The following is an 18,564-nucleotide window of genomic DNA, read 5'->3' on the forward strand; positions in this document are numbered from 1 at the left end:
ATTTCCCTGGAACTTACTGACCTCAAGGAACGGAATTTATATCGGCGCAGAACAGGGCCTGCGACAATATTGACATTATTAAGATTCTCTTCGAGGGGTATTAAGTGCCTACTGAGCATTTCAATCAGCTCTTATAACTCTATAATTCCTTATAATTAAACTTGATAATTAAAATTGGATTGCCGCCACGTGTGTTTGTCGAGATTATTACACTCTGATGGAGCAAATCGAACTCTGTTTATTTAAATTTTGGATGATTCTATTGTAAATATAACGCCCCATCTGTTATGCGCAGCGTGAAATATAACACGCCATCTATTAAATTCAGGTACAATTCAATATTTTAGCCCACTACCTCACGTCGAAGCCCCGTAATACCTACACAAATTTATTTTTTACTTATGCCTTGGCATCTAAATCAGGAGATATTGTTTTGTGGGAACATGATCCTGCTTTACATCTCTTTCCCGGTCAAAAAAGGAAAGTAGGACTCAGCTCCCTCGTTTGTTTTTCAATTTAGCCTATGGATCCTTTTTCAGAGACACGCACCAGAGGATTTTTTATTACCTACTCAGTTTTCCTCAGGTATGATCTTCGTATAATGCATTTTAAATTGACCCAGTTCTGTGGCATGGATAATGTTTAAACCTGTTCTTATTTCAGTAGTCTGGCCTATACTTCAGGTCCAGGATAGTGGCCACTGACCCATTTTCAACCCTTGGGACGTGTGAGGCGTGCGATTCCATGAGCGGATCATTTTAGAGAGTCTCAAAAATTGTTAAATATAGAATAACGGGCAGATATTGTAACATCTAAATCGTCCTTGCAAATTTACACCCCCCCCCCCTCCTTTGTATATCCAACATACATATTTCATGTATTTTTAGCCTTTTGTTTTTCTGTTAATAATACAGGTAAACAGAATAAAGAAAAAAAAACAGGATTTGAGTAAACTCTATGGGCTGGAGTAAAACTAACGAGATATATGTAACAAAAGCCGGGACACGTAGTAATTTATTTGTTAGTTCTGGGAACGGATGGGCCAAAAAGTAAAATATTTCAGTCAACACAAATTATCGAAAGTTGAGGGCTTTCAAGTAGGTACGTCGTCCTTCGGAGAAATTTAGCAATATTTTTTAACAAGTTCACTTAAACTGTCGGGGCCATGTGTTGAGCATCTAGAAAAATCGATATTTCAAATAACGTGCAAAATGCATTCCAAAGAACGTAGGAATTCCAAGAATAAGTTGTTACAATGTTGTGAGGAAAAGAAAGTAAAATAGCTGGTTTTTAGACGGTTTTTCCAAGCTATAAGAATAGATTAAATGAGATGGCTAATCCGTCCCGTATTACTATGCGGAGTCACAAAAGGAAGGTATAGGGTTGTTTGTAAGCCTAGTCACAGAATCATGTATATAAATGTAAGTCCAGTCAATTAGGTAATTGGCATAATTATACCAAAGCATTCAGGGTTCCCGCCAATAAGATAAGAACAGAAACTTCTGGACCCAAGAAATGGGCGTGTCGAAGTGAGGTGTCGAATTCAGGAAAGATCTCGAAAAAGGCAGCCTTCCTTATGTTCCACATTGAGCAGTCGAGAACTAATAGTAAACTCTTTTGAAATCCAGACTCGTTATGATACCGGTCATAACGATAGATAGATAAATAAAGAAATAACCTCTCAGGTTACATATATGAGGTTTCGAAATAATTGTCCGCCTCTGTCATGAATCCCGCACATGGTTTCACTTTTAACAACGACAAGTAAACTATGAGAATAATAACATATTTCTAACTTGTACGCTTTTGACACGCACTGACACGTATCAGCTGGGATCTGGAATCTTAGTCGCCTTTCTCTTTGTACGCTATGAGCAAAGATATCACCGGAGCACTATGCGAAATGAAATGTACAATACAATTCCCATACAGAGAATAGGCTAAATTATTTCATCAGACTAAATAGATGAAAATTGTGCGACTTCCTTGTTACTATTTTGGAACTGGAGTACGGACAATTAATTCGTAGAGGTTGTGAATTACACTTTAATGTTAATAGATAAATCTAAACGTCCTCAGCGAGGATAAACACCACTTCCAGCCAGGCTTATCCCGCATAAATTCGGTCAGGAGATAGTTTCAGGCCCTGATTAATTTAACCTGTTAGTCTTGTAATTCAAAGTGGCGTCGTGTAAGGCAAACCCTAAGATGTTTAAATGACCGAGAACATAACATTGACCCTCGTGTATTACTAACAAGGCCATTTCGTACTAGGTGAAGTCAAGCAGCAATGGGGCTGAAACTACTGAATAATAATATGCCGGCCCCTCTCCCGCACAAGTTTCCGGCTTTTGAGTTAATCCTTGCAACCAGCATGAGGACTGGAGATATTACTTTTGATACTGATATTAGAATTAGAGAGGTTTATTCTAGATGGGCAAGATCATTCTACAATAACAGGAAAGCAGTAATAAGTTGAAAGGAAGATAAAGTGTTATAAATATTTTTTTTTTTAGTTTCTATTCCATACAATATCGAACCGGGTAATATTACATTATCTATAATCTCCCTCTGTGATGTATTGTTGATGGGTGTTTTCAAAACTGTGTAGATAAATAAATGGAAATAACTCTCAATGATTGATGTCGACAGGCGATGAATTTAGTACGAAGGCAGTTCAAATTTATGTTCTATTCGAACGCGAGAATGAAATTTTTTTTTCAAACCCTATAATGCATGTTGCTAGTGGATTGTTGTTCAGTACTCAGGACGATATATAAACTTTAAATTCACTAACGAGGTAGAAATTATTAGACAAAAATGAATTCAGTGTATAGGTAATGAAATTTTACTTAGGTTTTTTTTTTATATAAAGCGGTTCTTTCATAAACGCTGGATTGTAATTCCGCCATAAATATAAGAGAAAAATTAAAGTTCCTGCAAAGTTGTAGTAAGAAACAATATACAATAATTTAACAAAGCGATTTATAGTTATCTCATGTTTTTTGGGTCGGACATTGGATAAGTACTATTTAAAATTAAAGTTTATACAAGGAATATGAAATATGAGGATTTCGGAAATATATTTATGCAAATACATAAAAAGTATAACATTCACATTAATTATGTTTCGCACTAAAAATTATTTCTAAGTAGTATTTGTTACCTTATTTGCAAACAGTAATTCAGTCTCATCGAACATTAAGTAGTACCACAACAACCACAGGAAATTGTTGATCGCAAACGAAGCAAATAGGTTCATGTGGATAAGTATTCTTGCACATCTTAACGACCTGGAAAAAAGAAAACGGTACATGAAACGAAATTTTTAACAACGCATATACATTTCTCATGCATTGAAATATCAGCAAAGCTTAAAAAATATATGTTAGACGTAGATGGTTTAGTCCAATCAAATTACACTTGGAGAAAAACAAATTGTTACCTGAACTTTTATAAGTGGAAATAGTAAAACGGATTAAAATAAACCTAAAAAAAAATAAATGCGTGAGCAGGGGCGGCGGAGGGTTGATTTGGGGGGTTGAAAAATTGTATCATTGGGATTTCTGGCGAAAGTTGACGTCAAACCAAAAAGTATCTAATACAAAAGTTGTAGATCATGCAAAAATCTGCAACTTTTGTAGAGGTCGCTTTTTAACATAACCTCAAAATTTCCGAGAAAAATGCGAAAAACTGTTTTTTCTGATTATTCGTATTTTATTTCTAATTTCCGCAAAAATAATTTAATTTTGACGAAACTTGGTGAAAGTATACCTTTCCCTGGCAAAAACCTCAAATTTTTTTAGATAAAAAAAAATCAAGAAATTTCTGAGATTTTCATTTTTTTCGGCCTGGAACACTTTTTCTTCAAAGAAAAATTCTACTTAAAAAAATTATCGTACAGAGTTTTGCCGGTAATTATTTTTTTTTTGTTTTGACATACTTTTTGGTGAAATAAAAAAATCTGTAATAACAGTTCAAAAACATGCTCAAAAATGCAAAAAAAATAAAAAATGACTTGCAACAATGAATTTTTCAGTTATTGTCGATAATGTGTTGGAATTAAAAAACATTCAAAAACTGACATTCAATTCTACGGAAAAAAATTAAAAAATTGTGTCTCATTGTTTGACCCAAAACTGTTTTTGTACAATATTACTATAAAAATAAGTCGAATAGTGAATGAATAAAATAAAAAATAATTATTTTTGCGGAAATGAGAAATAAAAAACGAAGAATCAGAAAAAAAACTGTTTTTTACATTTTTCTCGGAAATTTTCGGGTTATGTTAAGAAATGACTTCCACAAAAGTTGTAGATTTTTGCATGATCTACAACTTTTGTATTGGATACTTTTTTGTTTGACGTCAACTTTCGCCAGAAATCCCAATGATACAATTTTTCATAACTTTTCAACCCCCCAAATCAACCCTCCGCCGCCCTGCTCACGCATTCATGTTTTTTTTTTTCATTTGTTATAAGCCCCTTCACCATTTCCACTTATGAAAGTCCAGGTAACAATTTTCTTTGTTTTTCCCCTTTAAATTAGTTATTTTGATGGGTCTAGTTATTATTAGTTATTAATAGTTTCAAATTGGTAGGGTTCAAACGATTCTCTCTACGTACTAGACATACAAAATTAATACAACGCTTGTATTTTAGAAATAACTTATTAAAATGTTTATTTAGGTTACTGCGGAATTGAAAATATCAGAGTAATGAACAATTTCAGTCGTTACACTGTTTATTCCAGCATAGGATTTGTGAAAATCGACTGATACAACTGATCCCGACGCTACACGACCTTAGTACAACATCGGCACGACATCAGCGCAACTATAGACTTAAAAAAAACACATATACGGTCGCAACATCAAGACGCTGATATTATGTTTATGTCGCTAAAATGATTTGGGAAACATACTTTGACGCCAATGGTTCATCAATGATATCATCAAGTTAAAATATTAGCTAGGTATTCGATGGGTCATCCAAAGCTTTCAGTTATTATTATCACGTAAGTATCATGTTTCACTATTGCGCATTAGGAAAATTACAGTGGCCACAAATGTACAACGGCAAATAATAATAATACTAATGGATCTGTAGAAGAGTAGATATTAAGTCGGCATATTGGCAATAACTGTTGGCGTTGGCAAGGTGCTATAGAAACAATGATTCCGCGTCCTTCGCTAGAGGCCGCTACAGTCTATTCGATAATTGAACTAAATGAGAAAAAACATAATTACCAGATTTGTTACAAATTATATTATTTTTCTTTTACAAAACATACTTGTATAAGTAATTAAAAACATACTAACTAGAGACTTATTTAACTTTTTATGGGTCCTATGGAAGTAACCCTGCCCTGTTCACTTGATCGCAACTTGAAGCACAAAAGGAGTTTTAATAATTTTTAATATTTCAGCTTGTTTGGAGAGATATTTGCTGTAACTTTGAGGTAATGGTGGAGTGACAAGTAAGTACTTCCTGTTTCAGTGTTCCTTCGGTATTACATTTCAACTCTAATTCTACGCTTTACTAACTTTTAAAAAGCTTTGCTGTGTACCGTAAAATTGTAAAAATCAAGACGTAACTCTATATTTTTCGCTTGGAAGTGAACACTTCGCAGGGGCTTAGAATTAAGTTACAGAGAATCCTTATCGCCTAATATATATTGTCATAATGTAAAAATTTTACTGTTAGAACTCTACACAGAAAAAATGCTTAAATGTAAAAAAATAATTGTATTATTGTAGTCCTCCAAAAGTACTTTCTTAATTTATTACAGCAAAATTTAACGATATTGTTCTATTGAATATCAGTTGTAGTTTTTTAACGAAACTCAGAAGAGATATTTTAGAAATTCAAAGAGTTGAGTAAGTTTTGGTTGTCAATGTCGATCGTCATGAATAGTTGTTTATAAATAATTTTTTTTTTTTATTTTTATTTTGACGCACATGTAAAACGTGATGGAGTTTTTGCTACAAAATATTAGACTTGAAACCGAAGCTGCATCTTCGAGATTATTTCCTCGAAAATCTATAACAAATTTATAACAAAGAATATTCATTATTAAAAACTTGGAGATGCAGAACAAACAACTCTGAAGGCGTTTTCTTGACTTATTTTTTATAAAAGTTTGATTATCAAATTATTGTTATTGCGTCAATAAATTACAATCTGTGGGACATTATTTAGTCAGGAAAATACAAGTCTTCGACCATAGGAGCAGTATTCAATGCCCAAATCTATGTTGAACATATTATAATGTACATTGTTTAAAAACGTTTTTTCTGTATTTCTAGAAAAATTTCAAAAGTAATGTGGCAGATAAACTACCATATACAAATTTTCGTGGTAAATGTATAGAATTGTGAGATTTAATTATTAATTTTTAATATACTTTACTTAACTTGTTTTGATATATTTTTTTCCATCTGACTATAATAAAATCTTCCGTTAGAAAAAGCTTAAGCGACCAATACTTATCGCCAATTAAAAACCGCTAAACTAACCAAACATTTGCATTATTTTACATGAAATCGTTTCTCTAGATCGAAGAAGCCGAGTCTGAAACAATCCCTGCTCCCCTCAACCAGTTTCGGTATGCAAATCCAGTAATTGCGTGCACTTGGCGGCTTCAGACGAAACTCGACGCATAAATTCCCGATTAATTTAGGGTAAATGTTTGGAGAGTCACCGACGGTTCCGACGGCGGCACCCCTTGCCGTCGATCTTAATCATAACAGTCTCTAAAATGCAAAATACGCTTCTCGGTTATCTTCGTCGCAGTTTTAAATACATTTCCTTTGAAATTCAAACAGCTTTTTTCATCTCGTGGTTATTAAAACAAAGCAAACCGCTCGAGACGCTTATTGCGCTGTCTGTTAGCTGATATTTCGGGATTACTGTCCCTCGTCAGTAAAGAGAGGTAGGTTACTTCCCCGATTTGACTATAAGAAACTTTTCGGAGAGAAAATAGAAATTATTTCTCTATGTTCCACCACCTATAAACATCTTAACGACCACCTTTCAAAGAATCACTTCACGATCTCAATTTCGTCGTTCTATGTGAGAACTCTATGTAAAAGATTTACACCTCCACTTTACCAAGCTCCACAAAATTATGAGCTCTAACACTTCGTCCGGCTCAACAAAATCCGTGTATTAATATAAAACTTCCGCCGCTTCCCCAACAAACTGGAATTTGAAGTGACACCGCCGTTGCATAAAGGCAGCAGTCACGAAATGCAGCCGAGGGACATTAAATATTTGCGAGCGACACTAAGTCGCGAATAAGTTTAAAAGCTTTTTGGGGCGCTAGCAAAGTGGGGAAAACGGTTGTTGTCGTCTTTTAACGAGAAAATTGAAATTAAAACGAGAAATTAGTTTTATACGCTAGATGACAGCGTTATAGTAATAGTGTACCGCCTCATCTTCCACACATTTTCGAAATGACATTCATTTATACGGTTTTAAGAATAATACATATGGAATTTTTATTGTGGTTGTTAATTTCCTTTGCGCCTGACAGAATTTGTTTTACTCATTGTGTTGTAAGGAATAAAACGTGTAGCAAATATGTAAAATTTCATTTACGTATCTAAACGTTTCGAAAATATTAAAAGAAAACCACCTTCAGAGCTCAACTTTGTACATTGAAAACTAAGCACTTTAGGCGTGCTATAAAAGGCCGTGAAAATTTAAAAACTCGTAAAGAATCATCGACTTCTATCTAGATATAGAGAGGAATTTGCGGCACTTTCTCCGACTTTGGGAACTTAAAAGTGCCGCAGATAGAACAACAAAGAAACAAGATGTCTCACAAGCCGTATCCCAACAAAACAAAATACTCCCGCCTGACCTAAACCCTTAAAAGAAAAAAACGGATTAAAAAAGGTTCCCGTAGTTCTCTTCCTCGAGTTTGTCCTTTTCCGAGCAGTGAAAGTAACGAATTTTCAGATCAGAAGTCAAGCTGTAACATTTTTTTTACCTAACCTATTTTATTTGTTTTATATGTCATATCGATTTGTCAATAAAATAAAAAAAGGTTGTTCAAATTCGCTTTTCACTACAGGGATTTCGGAAACGGTAAGACAAACGAAGTAGCTTAAATGGAGGCAAAGTTGTGTAATCAGGGATGATGGTCCTGGAGAAACGAAACGTTACATATAAAAATTGACTATGCCATTCGATAGAGGGCAAAAAGTGGCTATGAGAAAGTGTTCTTCTTTTTTCAATATCGCCTCAAACAAGGCTGGTCAAACAAGCAAAACTAACATTCTTTCTACTGGCAGGTAAATAGTATATTCGCACATCCGGAGACTCTAAAAGCGAATAAACGGTAGATATTTATAGCCCTTGTCCCATCAACCTTTCACGACAGTCACGACAAGGTCAAGAATACAGCACGAAATAAATACATAAAAGAGAAATGTAGCCCGCGAGAGCTTTAAAATATACCCAATAAAACGGTTCCGACTAGCGAAACCACTCTCATGATCCTCTAGTACCAGTATAAAACGCGCAAACTCACAATTCGATGCACAGGTAACTTTAGTGGAAAGTCCATTGAAAATACTAACTGCATTAGTAATATACAGGGTGGGCCATTAGTGTGAGAAAGTAAAATAACTCCCTTGTTACTCATAATACAGAAAAAAAGTATACAGCGTGGTAAAAAAGTTCAGCATAAAATTCATATTTTCGTTAAACAATTTTTTTTTTGAAAAACGGTGAGACCCGTCGATTTTTATTTGATCCAGGGCACCTTGTTATGTGGAAATTTTTTTTTTTTTTCGATAATCCACTTACGGCAGCGAAAAGGACAAAGTTGACAAAATTACATTTCAAACGAGTAAAATTACACTAATGTTTGTGTAAGTCTAGCGAAATTGGTCGAATTGCCCACCCTGTACCATTTGGCATTGTCCTAAGCGTGTGTAAACGCCGTCTACACTTCGTTCAAGCATTCCCGGGTCGATTTGATTTACGTTTACTGGCCGGTGGATTGGGCGACGCGGAACAATCGAGTGGCCTCCGCGTTCGCCTGATTTTAACACCTCTAGACTTTTTTTTGTGGGGCTATTTGAAATCGCGTGTGTACACAAACAGGCCAGGTGATTTGGAAGAACTTAAAAACCGTATTCGTTTTGAAATAAATTAAATCGACCCGGGAATGCTTGAACGAAGTGTAGGCGGCGTTTACACACGCTTAGGACAATGCCAAATGGTACAGGGTGGGCAATTCGAACAATTTCGCTAGACTTACACAAATATTAGTGTAATTTTACTCGTTTGAAATGTAATTTTGTCAACTTTGTCCTTTTCGGAGCCATTAATAAAGTAAGTAGACAATTATCACTTATAAGAACTTAAAGTGCATCTTTCTAAAAAAAATTGTTACGTAAGACATCGAAATTTTCACACCGTTGTTTAGATAATTATCACTGTCATCAATTTCGAACGAAAAAAATATGCGTCGTCATTTAAAAAAAAAATTGTCATCGCTGCCGTAAGTGGATTATCGAAAAAAAAAATTCCACTTAACAAGGTGCCCTGGATCAAATAAAAATCGACGGGTCTCACCGTTTTTCGAAAAAAAAATTGTTTATGAAAATATGAATTTTATGCAGAACTTTTTTACCACACTGTATATTAAGGTTGTACGGAATCAAGAAACCTAAACTACAAAATTAATTAATTATTAATAAAAACGGGACACGCCAAAGATTACATTTGTTACATGAAACACCCTGTATATTTTTAAACATGAATTTCCGAGAAAATTTTATATATGGCAATATTATAGAATATCACAAATAAATATTAAATAATAAAATTAACTCAAAATGGAATGATAAATTATGAACTGACAAGTTGACACAATGTGACAGTTTTTTCCATAGCCATTTCGTGCGATCGAAAATAATAAAAATTAAGTTTTTCCAGAAATGTTGTTTATCTTAAAAACTAACAACTTTAGGTGTAGAACATACTTAGTAAAAATTGAAGTGGACTGATATGTGAATAAAATAGAACAATAAAATATTCCATTTGAAAAATTTTAGAAAATGAAATTTAAACTTTCAAAAAAAGGATCGTATTAAAAAAAGTGCCATGTAAAAATATCGATATTAGTTAATATAGGAGCCTTTGTCTAACATTTGCCTATAACTCTGTCTAATTATTTTGTTCCAAGTGTTAGTAGCTGAAAGTTAATACAACTTCTTTGAGGTCATGTTTTTTTCCAAAATTCGAAGACTTTTCTACATAACTTGGCAACCCCGCACTAAAATGATAAACTGTTTATATTGCCATATATAGAATTTTCTCGGAAATTCATATATACGGGGTGTTTCATTTAAAAAATGTAATCTTTGGCGTGTCCCGTTTTTACTCATCGCCCTGTATGTTTCAAATTAATTTTGTAGTTTAGGTTTCTTGATTCTGTACAGCTTTTATATAAACTTTTTTTCTGTATTATGTGTAACAAGGGAGTTATTTTACTTTCTCATAGTAATGGCCCACCCTGTAGCATATCAGCATCCAGTTTCAAGAAATTTCAAATTCGACTGATCACACTGATAAAACCTCATAACTTTTGCTAAAATTTTACAACGATAAAACTATCTCCAACTTTTTGGACGCGTTTAAAATAATAGTATTACAACGAGACCTCATGTTCAAATTAATTTAAAATAGCTCCGGATAGCTTTTTATTTTACAAAAGACAATAGACCTAGGACAAACTTGTTGGAAGATACGTGTGTTACTCTGTTTACAGTGCGTATCACTCATTTATAGATCTATTAGATCTTAGTTCCCAAATTTTTATAGGTTCATCAGCTTTAAACCGTCCATTTCCAATAAGCAACCTCTGTCAACCCAACAAAGCATATTGCCTATGAAAATGAAATTTACGATTCTCCTTCGCTTTTTATAACACCAAATTCTCGACGGGAGTCATCGATACGAGCGAACCTAACACATTTTCTCGGGGAAAATTTAAAACAGTAACGACGACGCGTTGAGCCCCTTGTCACGTCGTCTCCCACATGCTTGTCAAATGAGGAAACGTCGGGCAAAAGTAATTCGGTGCGTGCCATCTCATGAAATATTTTGATCTTTGATATTGTCTAGTATAAATGCTTGAGCCCAAGATCAAATACCATCCACATCTTCGCGATATGAACAACACAAACAACTTTTTATTTGGGGCGCTCCTACTGCGTTATTCATAGATATGTGTGTACGGTTTTTCTTATATATCTAGACGGTACGAATATTCCTTTCTAATATTCTCTCTACCGTGCTCACACAACTGCGTTTTATTTATTTACATTTAAAAAAAACCCAGAGCATAAGAACGCCATATTAAAAAAGCATAGGATAACTTTCAGTGTTAGCGACTGTATTAATTTTTTTCCAATTAAATTGATATTAAGTAAATACATTGTACGTACGATGCTGTACAAATCGAGCTCTTCCTTCAGTGTTACGTAAAACAAATATCAGCCGACGGCACTTCAATTAATTGTGAAGTATATGGCGTGTTCATGAATATTTTATGCTTGTTTATGTTTCAAATGAAATACAGTGGGTAGGGAAATATTATTATATATCGAAACGTAGATCGATAAGTTTCTTTGTATAACAACAAAATCATATTTAAGAAATCCCAAACAATATATTTATTAGAACGGTTTTTGCTCAGATATTTGTATTGCAAGTACGGGCGTTCCTCAAGGATCTAATTTGGGACCTTCACTCTTTTTGATGTTTATCAATGACTTACGTGATGCAATGGTTTGTAATGGACTGAAGTTTACCGATAACCTGAAATTATACAGGGTGATTCAGAACTTAAAAAAAAATTTTGAATGTATGTACAGGGGAATTACAAATACAATTTTGGAAATAAAATCAAAAAGGGCAGTTCGAAAATTATTTAGAAATACAGTTCCTCACGGCACTGGAAACTGGTCCACTATAAAACCTGACCTCGCGCAAAACAAAGCATGTAGTCGGAGACCACCACGGCGGAACGGGAAAAAATTTCCCAAGGAAAGAAATGAATAAAATTGTATAACTTCTATTTTATATCAGCAAATTCAACTGCTTTTGCCGCTATTATTATTAATTAATAAAATTACTTTGTGGTTGTAATTAATAAAATAATTTAACATACCTGATGTTACATCAACTGTTTAAAATTTGGACCCGTTTTACCCAGTTTCTACGAACTAACACAAATGTTGGCTTGCTTCACCATAAATTAAAACGATATCCATCAATTCCGAGTTGCTATACACTGAGCTATTTTTGACACTTGAAAAACTAATGTAAACACTATCGCAAAAACGTTAATACTAAAATCGGATTTCAGTATTCGGAATCGCCTGGAACCACGTGGAGAAAGAGCGCACAACACGAATGAAGCTAGAGACTACAGTAGCCCAGCCATGTAAGGGTTTTAAATACTACAACTTCAATAATATTTTTCTCGGAAAATATAAGGGTTTTACAAAAACTTTTTTACGATATTGACTCTATTTTTCATGACGTATCTATTCCCAATTTTTTTTGTACAAGTTGTGTATACCCCTGTATTATTATTATTATTATCATTATTATCATTATCATTATCATTATTATTACTATTTATTCATTTTTGAAGCAGATTTTCAAATATCAGCGTCTCAAGGTCGCACGTCGACCCCACGTTGCGCGCCAAATTATAACACCAAATTTTTTCCATCCCATTTGAACTTCCTGCGTCTCGAAAACGTTTAACTTTGACGTAAACCCTTAATTAAGTTTATTTTTACTCCTCGACCTTTCGCGACTTGTACCCGAAACAGGGGTCAACGCCCAGGGCTCAAACAGCGGCACAGTCGCCGTCCGTCCGATCCTTTACTTTGCATTGCAAAGCACTTCAAAGTCCGTTTGGGACCGCGAAACCGTCGAAGCGAGTCGGTTATCCCTCCTAAAACCCCTAAATTGTCGAAAAATTTCCAAGTATACGACAAGCGGCAATATTCATGAGAGTGGAAGAGTACGCGTCTTAGTGGGGCATTACAGGAATTTTCATAAAAGGATTAGAGCGACGCCACTGTGACTGTATTTGGTTTTGGTCTTTGTGTATAGACTTGGGAAAAATATATTTTCTATCATTAGCTGTCGACTTTTAATTTATTTGAAAGATAGTAAACTAAGACAAATAAATGGATAAGTGTTTCCTAGATATTGCTGGTATAATTCAATGCTGGTCGGGGCATTCAGTCCGCAGAGTGGTTGTTTCTCTCAATATCATCAGTTAGGAATGTTGTCTATGAAGCTAAATATCTTGTATTTTAAATACAGAATCAGAAAAGGTCCCCTACTCCCCCAATAACTACGCCACTGGAGTGTATTTTGGAATAAGTTATCCATGAAAAAATAGTCCCTACTAAACAAAATGCCATCCCCCAAATTTTAGCACTAAATATTTTTTCCCAGTAAAGAATCATATAAGTATTTGAAAACGCCATTAAACTTTGGCAAAACTTATCTTAACACCCTGTATATTTAAAACGAAGTAAAAATAAAACTGTTACTTTACGATTCATGTTTCTTTAAAACGCAAGTCTTTTATACTTGATGAATAAGATCTATCATCACTCCCTTTTAGGAAATACTTCTACAAATATGTGGTATCTCCTATTTATACAGCTGGGATAAAATAAAAGACCTGCGAAGAAGGGAGACACCGAGAGAAAACAAGAACTCGTCAGGCAAACACAACTATATCAAATTTCCCCAAATTGTCTCATACGACAAAGTGTGTACAATGCGACAAGGGAAAGGTCATTATATTATTGTCTCGAGACCCTTTGGCATCAACTTCTCAATCTTCACTTCGCGTCGCTCTATAAACAAAGCAATCGTATCGGACACTATTGTGAGACGAGGTGTTTTTGTTTGTGATTGCGCAATTTACAAGGGGCCATCCATAAATTACGACACACGAATTTGAGGACTTTTGAACCGCTCCCCCCGTCCTTGTCACAGGTTGTCACATTTTTATAATCCCCCCCCCCTCCTGATGTGACGTTACACATTTTTTAAATTTAGGCATGTATTTAAAAATAATCGAGAGAAAACAGATATTTTCATTTTTTATTTATTTTTATTAAATAATCTAATAAAATCAACATAAAGTCCAATATTTCAGATAACGAGAATGCTAAATTATTAATAAAAATATAGATCAAGTTCGTAGATTTTGATAGTTTTTTATTCACATCTCAATTTCGCGTTTTAGTATTTTAAATTTTAACATGTGACGTCACAAAACTTTTGACCCCCCCCTGCCCCTTGTCACACATTGTCACATTTCGGTGATACCCTCCCTCCCCATTTACGTGTGACGTAATTTATGGATGACCCCCAACCTCGTCGACAGCGGTGACAGTAATCAAAACTTTCGCAATAAATGTTGCAAGGGGGAGCTATAAAGTCATCTTCAGATCAATTTCGGGAGAAAGTCCTGAAGGGAAAGCAAAAAATTAAATGTTTAATAGAAAAAGCAGGAGTTTCAATATACAGGGTGGCCAAATGAAAACGAAACAGAGCCATTTTCAGGAACTGCGTCAAGATTGTAGAAAAACGCTCAGACCTGTCGATTTTAAATTAAAGAGGGACATTCTTTGTTGGTATTTTTTCACCCCCAAGCATGGGTAAGCATCACCCCAAAATATTTAAATGGCATTGGGGGTTGAGTAATATTTCTTTTGAAAGCTCTTACAATTCTCTTTACAACATACTTTAAATTTTATAATTACGCCCAATACTTATTAAGAATTTTGATTTTAAAGTTGAAACTTATGTACAAACAATTACTAACGGTAAAAATGTCAGTCATTCGAGTTAAGTACGCCAATGGTATAAATTTAGTATTTCTTGCATTACATTGGTTATTGGCGATTTGTTATCACTTTCGTAAAAAAAAACATAATTGTAAAAAACAGAAATGAATGCTATACACACAAAATGAACGTAAAATTAGTGGATTCCAAATTATTTTCTAGTATTATTTGGAAGCGTTGGTTGGTAGTTTATTTAATTGTGTTTTTGAAAATTAAACACATGGTTTATTCCATTGCGGAAAGGGTAACTATCATTTCGCTTTACTTTATGAACAATAAATGTGCGATTAGAACAGCTCAGCTATTTAATGAACAACATCAAGATCGACATGTCAGGAGGAAGTATGTTATAGAGTTAGTAAAAAAATTTCAAGAGGCAGGGAACAGCCAATAAAAAACGAGAAATTGAAAAACCTATAGTTACTGAAGCTAGGAAGTTGCAGTTTTGGGACAAGTTCATCTTGATCCTATATTAAGTATACGAGGCAGCCGGCATCTGTGTCTGGGATCAATCGAACTAGCATACAAACCATTTTGAAGAAGAATAAATTCCATCCATACAAAATACATTTAGTCCAGGAACTTCATGAGGATGATTATGACCGCCGTTTGCAATTTTGCGAAATAATGAGTGAGCGAGCAGGGAACGATCCACAGTTCCTTTTTACAAATGTTTTTCTGATGACGGTAAATCGTCACAATTGCCGCTATTGGCCCGATTCAAAGCCAAGAGTTTTTCACGAGGTGCATACACAGCAACCGGAAAAATTAAATGTATGGGCTGGAATTTTCGGTGACCGGCTGGTGGGTCGTTTTTTTCTACCTGGCAATTTGACTGGCCAAATGTATTTGCAATTACTGGAAGACGCTATTAACCCTGCTTTGACTGATATTATTGAAAATGTTCCAGAGTATGATGAAGATCATTTCATTTTTCAACATTATGCGTTAATTATCCGTCAGTTTTTGGACCAACGTTTTCTACGGAATTGGATTGGGAAAAGAGGCAGCATTGAGTGGCCTCCACGATCACCGGATTTATCGCCCCTTGATTTCTTTTTGTGGGGATACCTAAAAAGTAAAATCTATAAAACACTGCCAACGTCGCTGGAAGATTTACGTCAAAGAATCGTCGACGAATGCCGTCGAATCACTCAGGAAATGCTTCGGAATGTGCGCGAACGTTTCGAACAAAATCTTTATTCTTGTATGGAAGCGGGCGGTCATCAGTTTGAACATTTAATCAAATAAGTAGTAAGTAAGCAACTAAACATAATTTAAATTTTAAAATGTAAATTTTTTTCAAAGTATTGGGCGGAATTATAAAATTTAAAGTCTGTTGCAAAGAGAATTGTAAGAGCTTTCAAAAGAAATATTACTCAACCCCCAATGCCATTTAAATATTTTGGGGTGATTCTTACCCTTGCTTGGGGGTGAAAATGGAGAAGTCAAAAATACCAGCAAAGAATGTCCCCCTTTAATCTAAAATCGACGGGTCTGAGCGTTTTTCTACAATCTTGACGAAATTTCTGAAAATGGCTCTGTTTCGTTTTCATTTGGCCATCCTGTATAAAAAATGCCTTGTGAAATATTACTGTATACTGCCCCTTAATTAATATTTAATTTTTTGATTTTCGATCGTTTCGTGCAAATAAAAAGCTTAAAAATATTATAAACGACCTTTTTAATGGGGATTTTATAAACAAATCATCACATCAATATCTGCTTTCTGCAATTTCCAGTGACAAAATTAATTATTCCAATCCGTACGGCAGATGCGATTATTCACAATACAATAATGTATACGTTACTATCCCAAATTGTACTCAAATTATACCCATTACAGGTCATAATAATAAATGTTGACGCGTTAATTAATATAAACAGCGGTGTATAAATTGTATGCTAATTATAACAAACGCCAAAGCCGGTTAAAAATAATCACATAAATTAACGTACAAACAGTGGCATATAATTGGAATTATTTCGTGAAAACGTCACATTGCATACATGATTTATTCAATCAATCTAGAATCGACGGCATATTATTATTAAAATTAAAACCTTAAGAGCTTTTATTTCTTGGAATATTCGAAGTACGCACAACAACAAATAAATTATTTTTAAAACCTCCCTTAAATCCCAAACACAAATATATCTCTTAATGCCTTCCCCCTCGGCAAGAGCTTTTAGTCTCGAGGAGCCATGACAAATATGTCTAGAATAACTCCGATTCGGGCGTTTAAAAGTTTACAAACTTAAAGCGAAAAAGTTTGCCTTCGTCGCTGCTGAGAAATCGGGGCGTTATAAGCTTGTTGTTTCGTGAGGTTTTCCACCCCTGCCGAATTGACACTCTGGCTTCAATTTACGGCCAGAGAAGACCTGTACAGGGTGGCCAAAGTTCAGGACGATGATTGTCATTTGCGACACATCATTGTGATCGTCTCACCTAACCAAATGATCAACTGCTTCTAATGTAGTAGTTAGATCAAGGTCAGTGTGGTTATTTGCGCTTCCAGCGTGCAGGGGTGTCCTTTTCTTCTCGTCTATTGTAGAGTGATTTACGTTATTTTATTTCAAACTAGCTTTGATTAGCATACACTGACCTTCAGTTTTTCACCAATAAACTGAGTTTTTTAGAAAAGGTTAGCAACAACAGAAGTTGCAAGTAATAGAATTTGGCTCGTAATTACTTAATTCGTTCGTCGTCATCAAACAGAGTATAGTAACTTTCCCTGAATTACGGCTCTTTACTCACAGATCTTGCTTCCAGGTTATCCATTTTCCGAGGCACATAAATTCGCCATTTCTTAAGAGATACGAGACTTTGTCCGGAGAAACTTCGTCTATCTCAACAATCTCATCTGACTGTAGTCCTTGCCAAGTCGAGACATACTTAGATTAACTAGCTGATTGCTAAATGTGTGTCATATTAAAACTTAAATTAGTAAAGTTGGCGGCGTCGGAAACTCTCCCCAAAACATTTCCATATCGTAATCGACGAAATTAAAGTAAAAAGTTCGCGACGCTGCTCCTAGTCTTTCTTTTCATATAAATTTACCATTTTGACCGCTTTTGGACCCCTCAAAACTTCGAAATACATACCTCAAAAACCACTCGAAAGCTTCAAAATATTTTGCTTGATTTTAGATTTATTTTTTTTTACTTACTTGAAGTAGAACAGCAGAGCCAAAGATATGAGCAAAGCCACTAAGGAGATGCTGTATCCCACTGAATGGATGATTATCACGATTGTACGAAACTGAAAATAAAAAAAGGAATCGTCTGTAAGCTTTAACGGCATTTTTAATGTAATTTAAAAAAAGCGTTTACACATTTCTGTGAACGAATGACCAGAAAATAATTCCATAGAAATAAACACGTGGATTCGCGTTATAAAATTATTGTATACTCACCGACAAATCCTCCGTGTTTACGCAAGTGGTGTAATTCACCCACGTTTTGTTGAAAGGTTCGTGGAAATACCACGTACCATCGTCCTCGCACTTGTAGTAAACAGTATCTGGAAAAAATGATTCGGTAAATAGGAAAAAAAAACACTGAAACAAATTATCTTGATGGAAACACGGGATTTGCCTCGAAACAAAACACTATTTGCATATGCAACGGGGTTAACGGTACAAAAAACAGTC

At 34.7% G+C, this 18,564-nt stretch overlaps 1 protein-coding gene across 2 annotated transcripts in view; it reads right to left on the reverse strand.

Moving 5' to 3' along the window:
• LOC108908771 (calcitonin gene-related peptide type 1 receptor) overlaps positions 1-18,564 on the reverse strand; it is a 197,211-nt gene that overhangs the window by 82,294 nt on the left and 96,353 nt on the right. For both annotated transcript variants that reach the window (XM_018712904.1, XM_018712903.1), the window contains exons 4-6: positions 18,328-18,434; positions 18,082-18,173; positions 3,167-3,293 (exon numbers count right to left, since the gene is read on the reverse strand). In XM_018712904.1, coding sequence (XP_018568420.1) covers positions 3,167-3,293; positions 18,082-18,173; positions 18,328-18,434 — 326 coding nt within the window. The remainder of the gene's footprint in view (positions 1-3,166; positions 3,294-18,081; positions 18,174-18,327; positions 18,435-18,564) is intronic.

The sequence above is a fragment of the Anoplophora glabripennis genome, unplaced genomic scaffold, assembly GCF_000390285.2.
Source record: "Anoplophora glabripennis isolate ALB-LARVAE unplaced genomic scaffold, Agla_2.0 scaffold416, whole genome shotgun sequence".
In the NCBI taxonomy this organism is placed as follows: Eukaryota; Metazoa; Arthropoda; class Insecta; order Coleoptera; family Cerambycidae; genus Anoplophora; species Anoplophora glabripennis.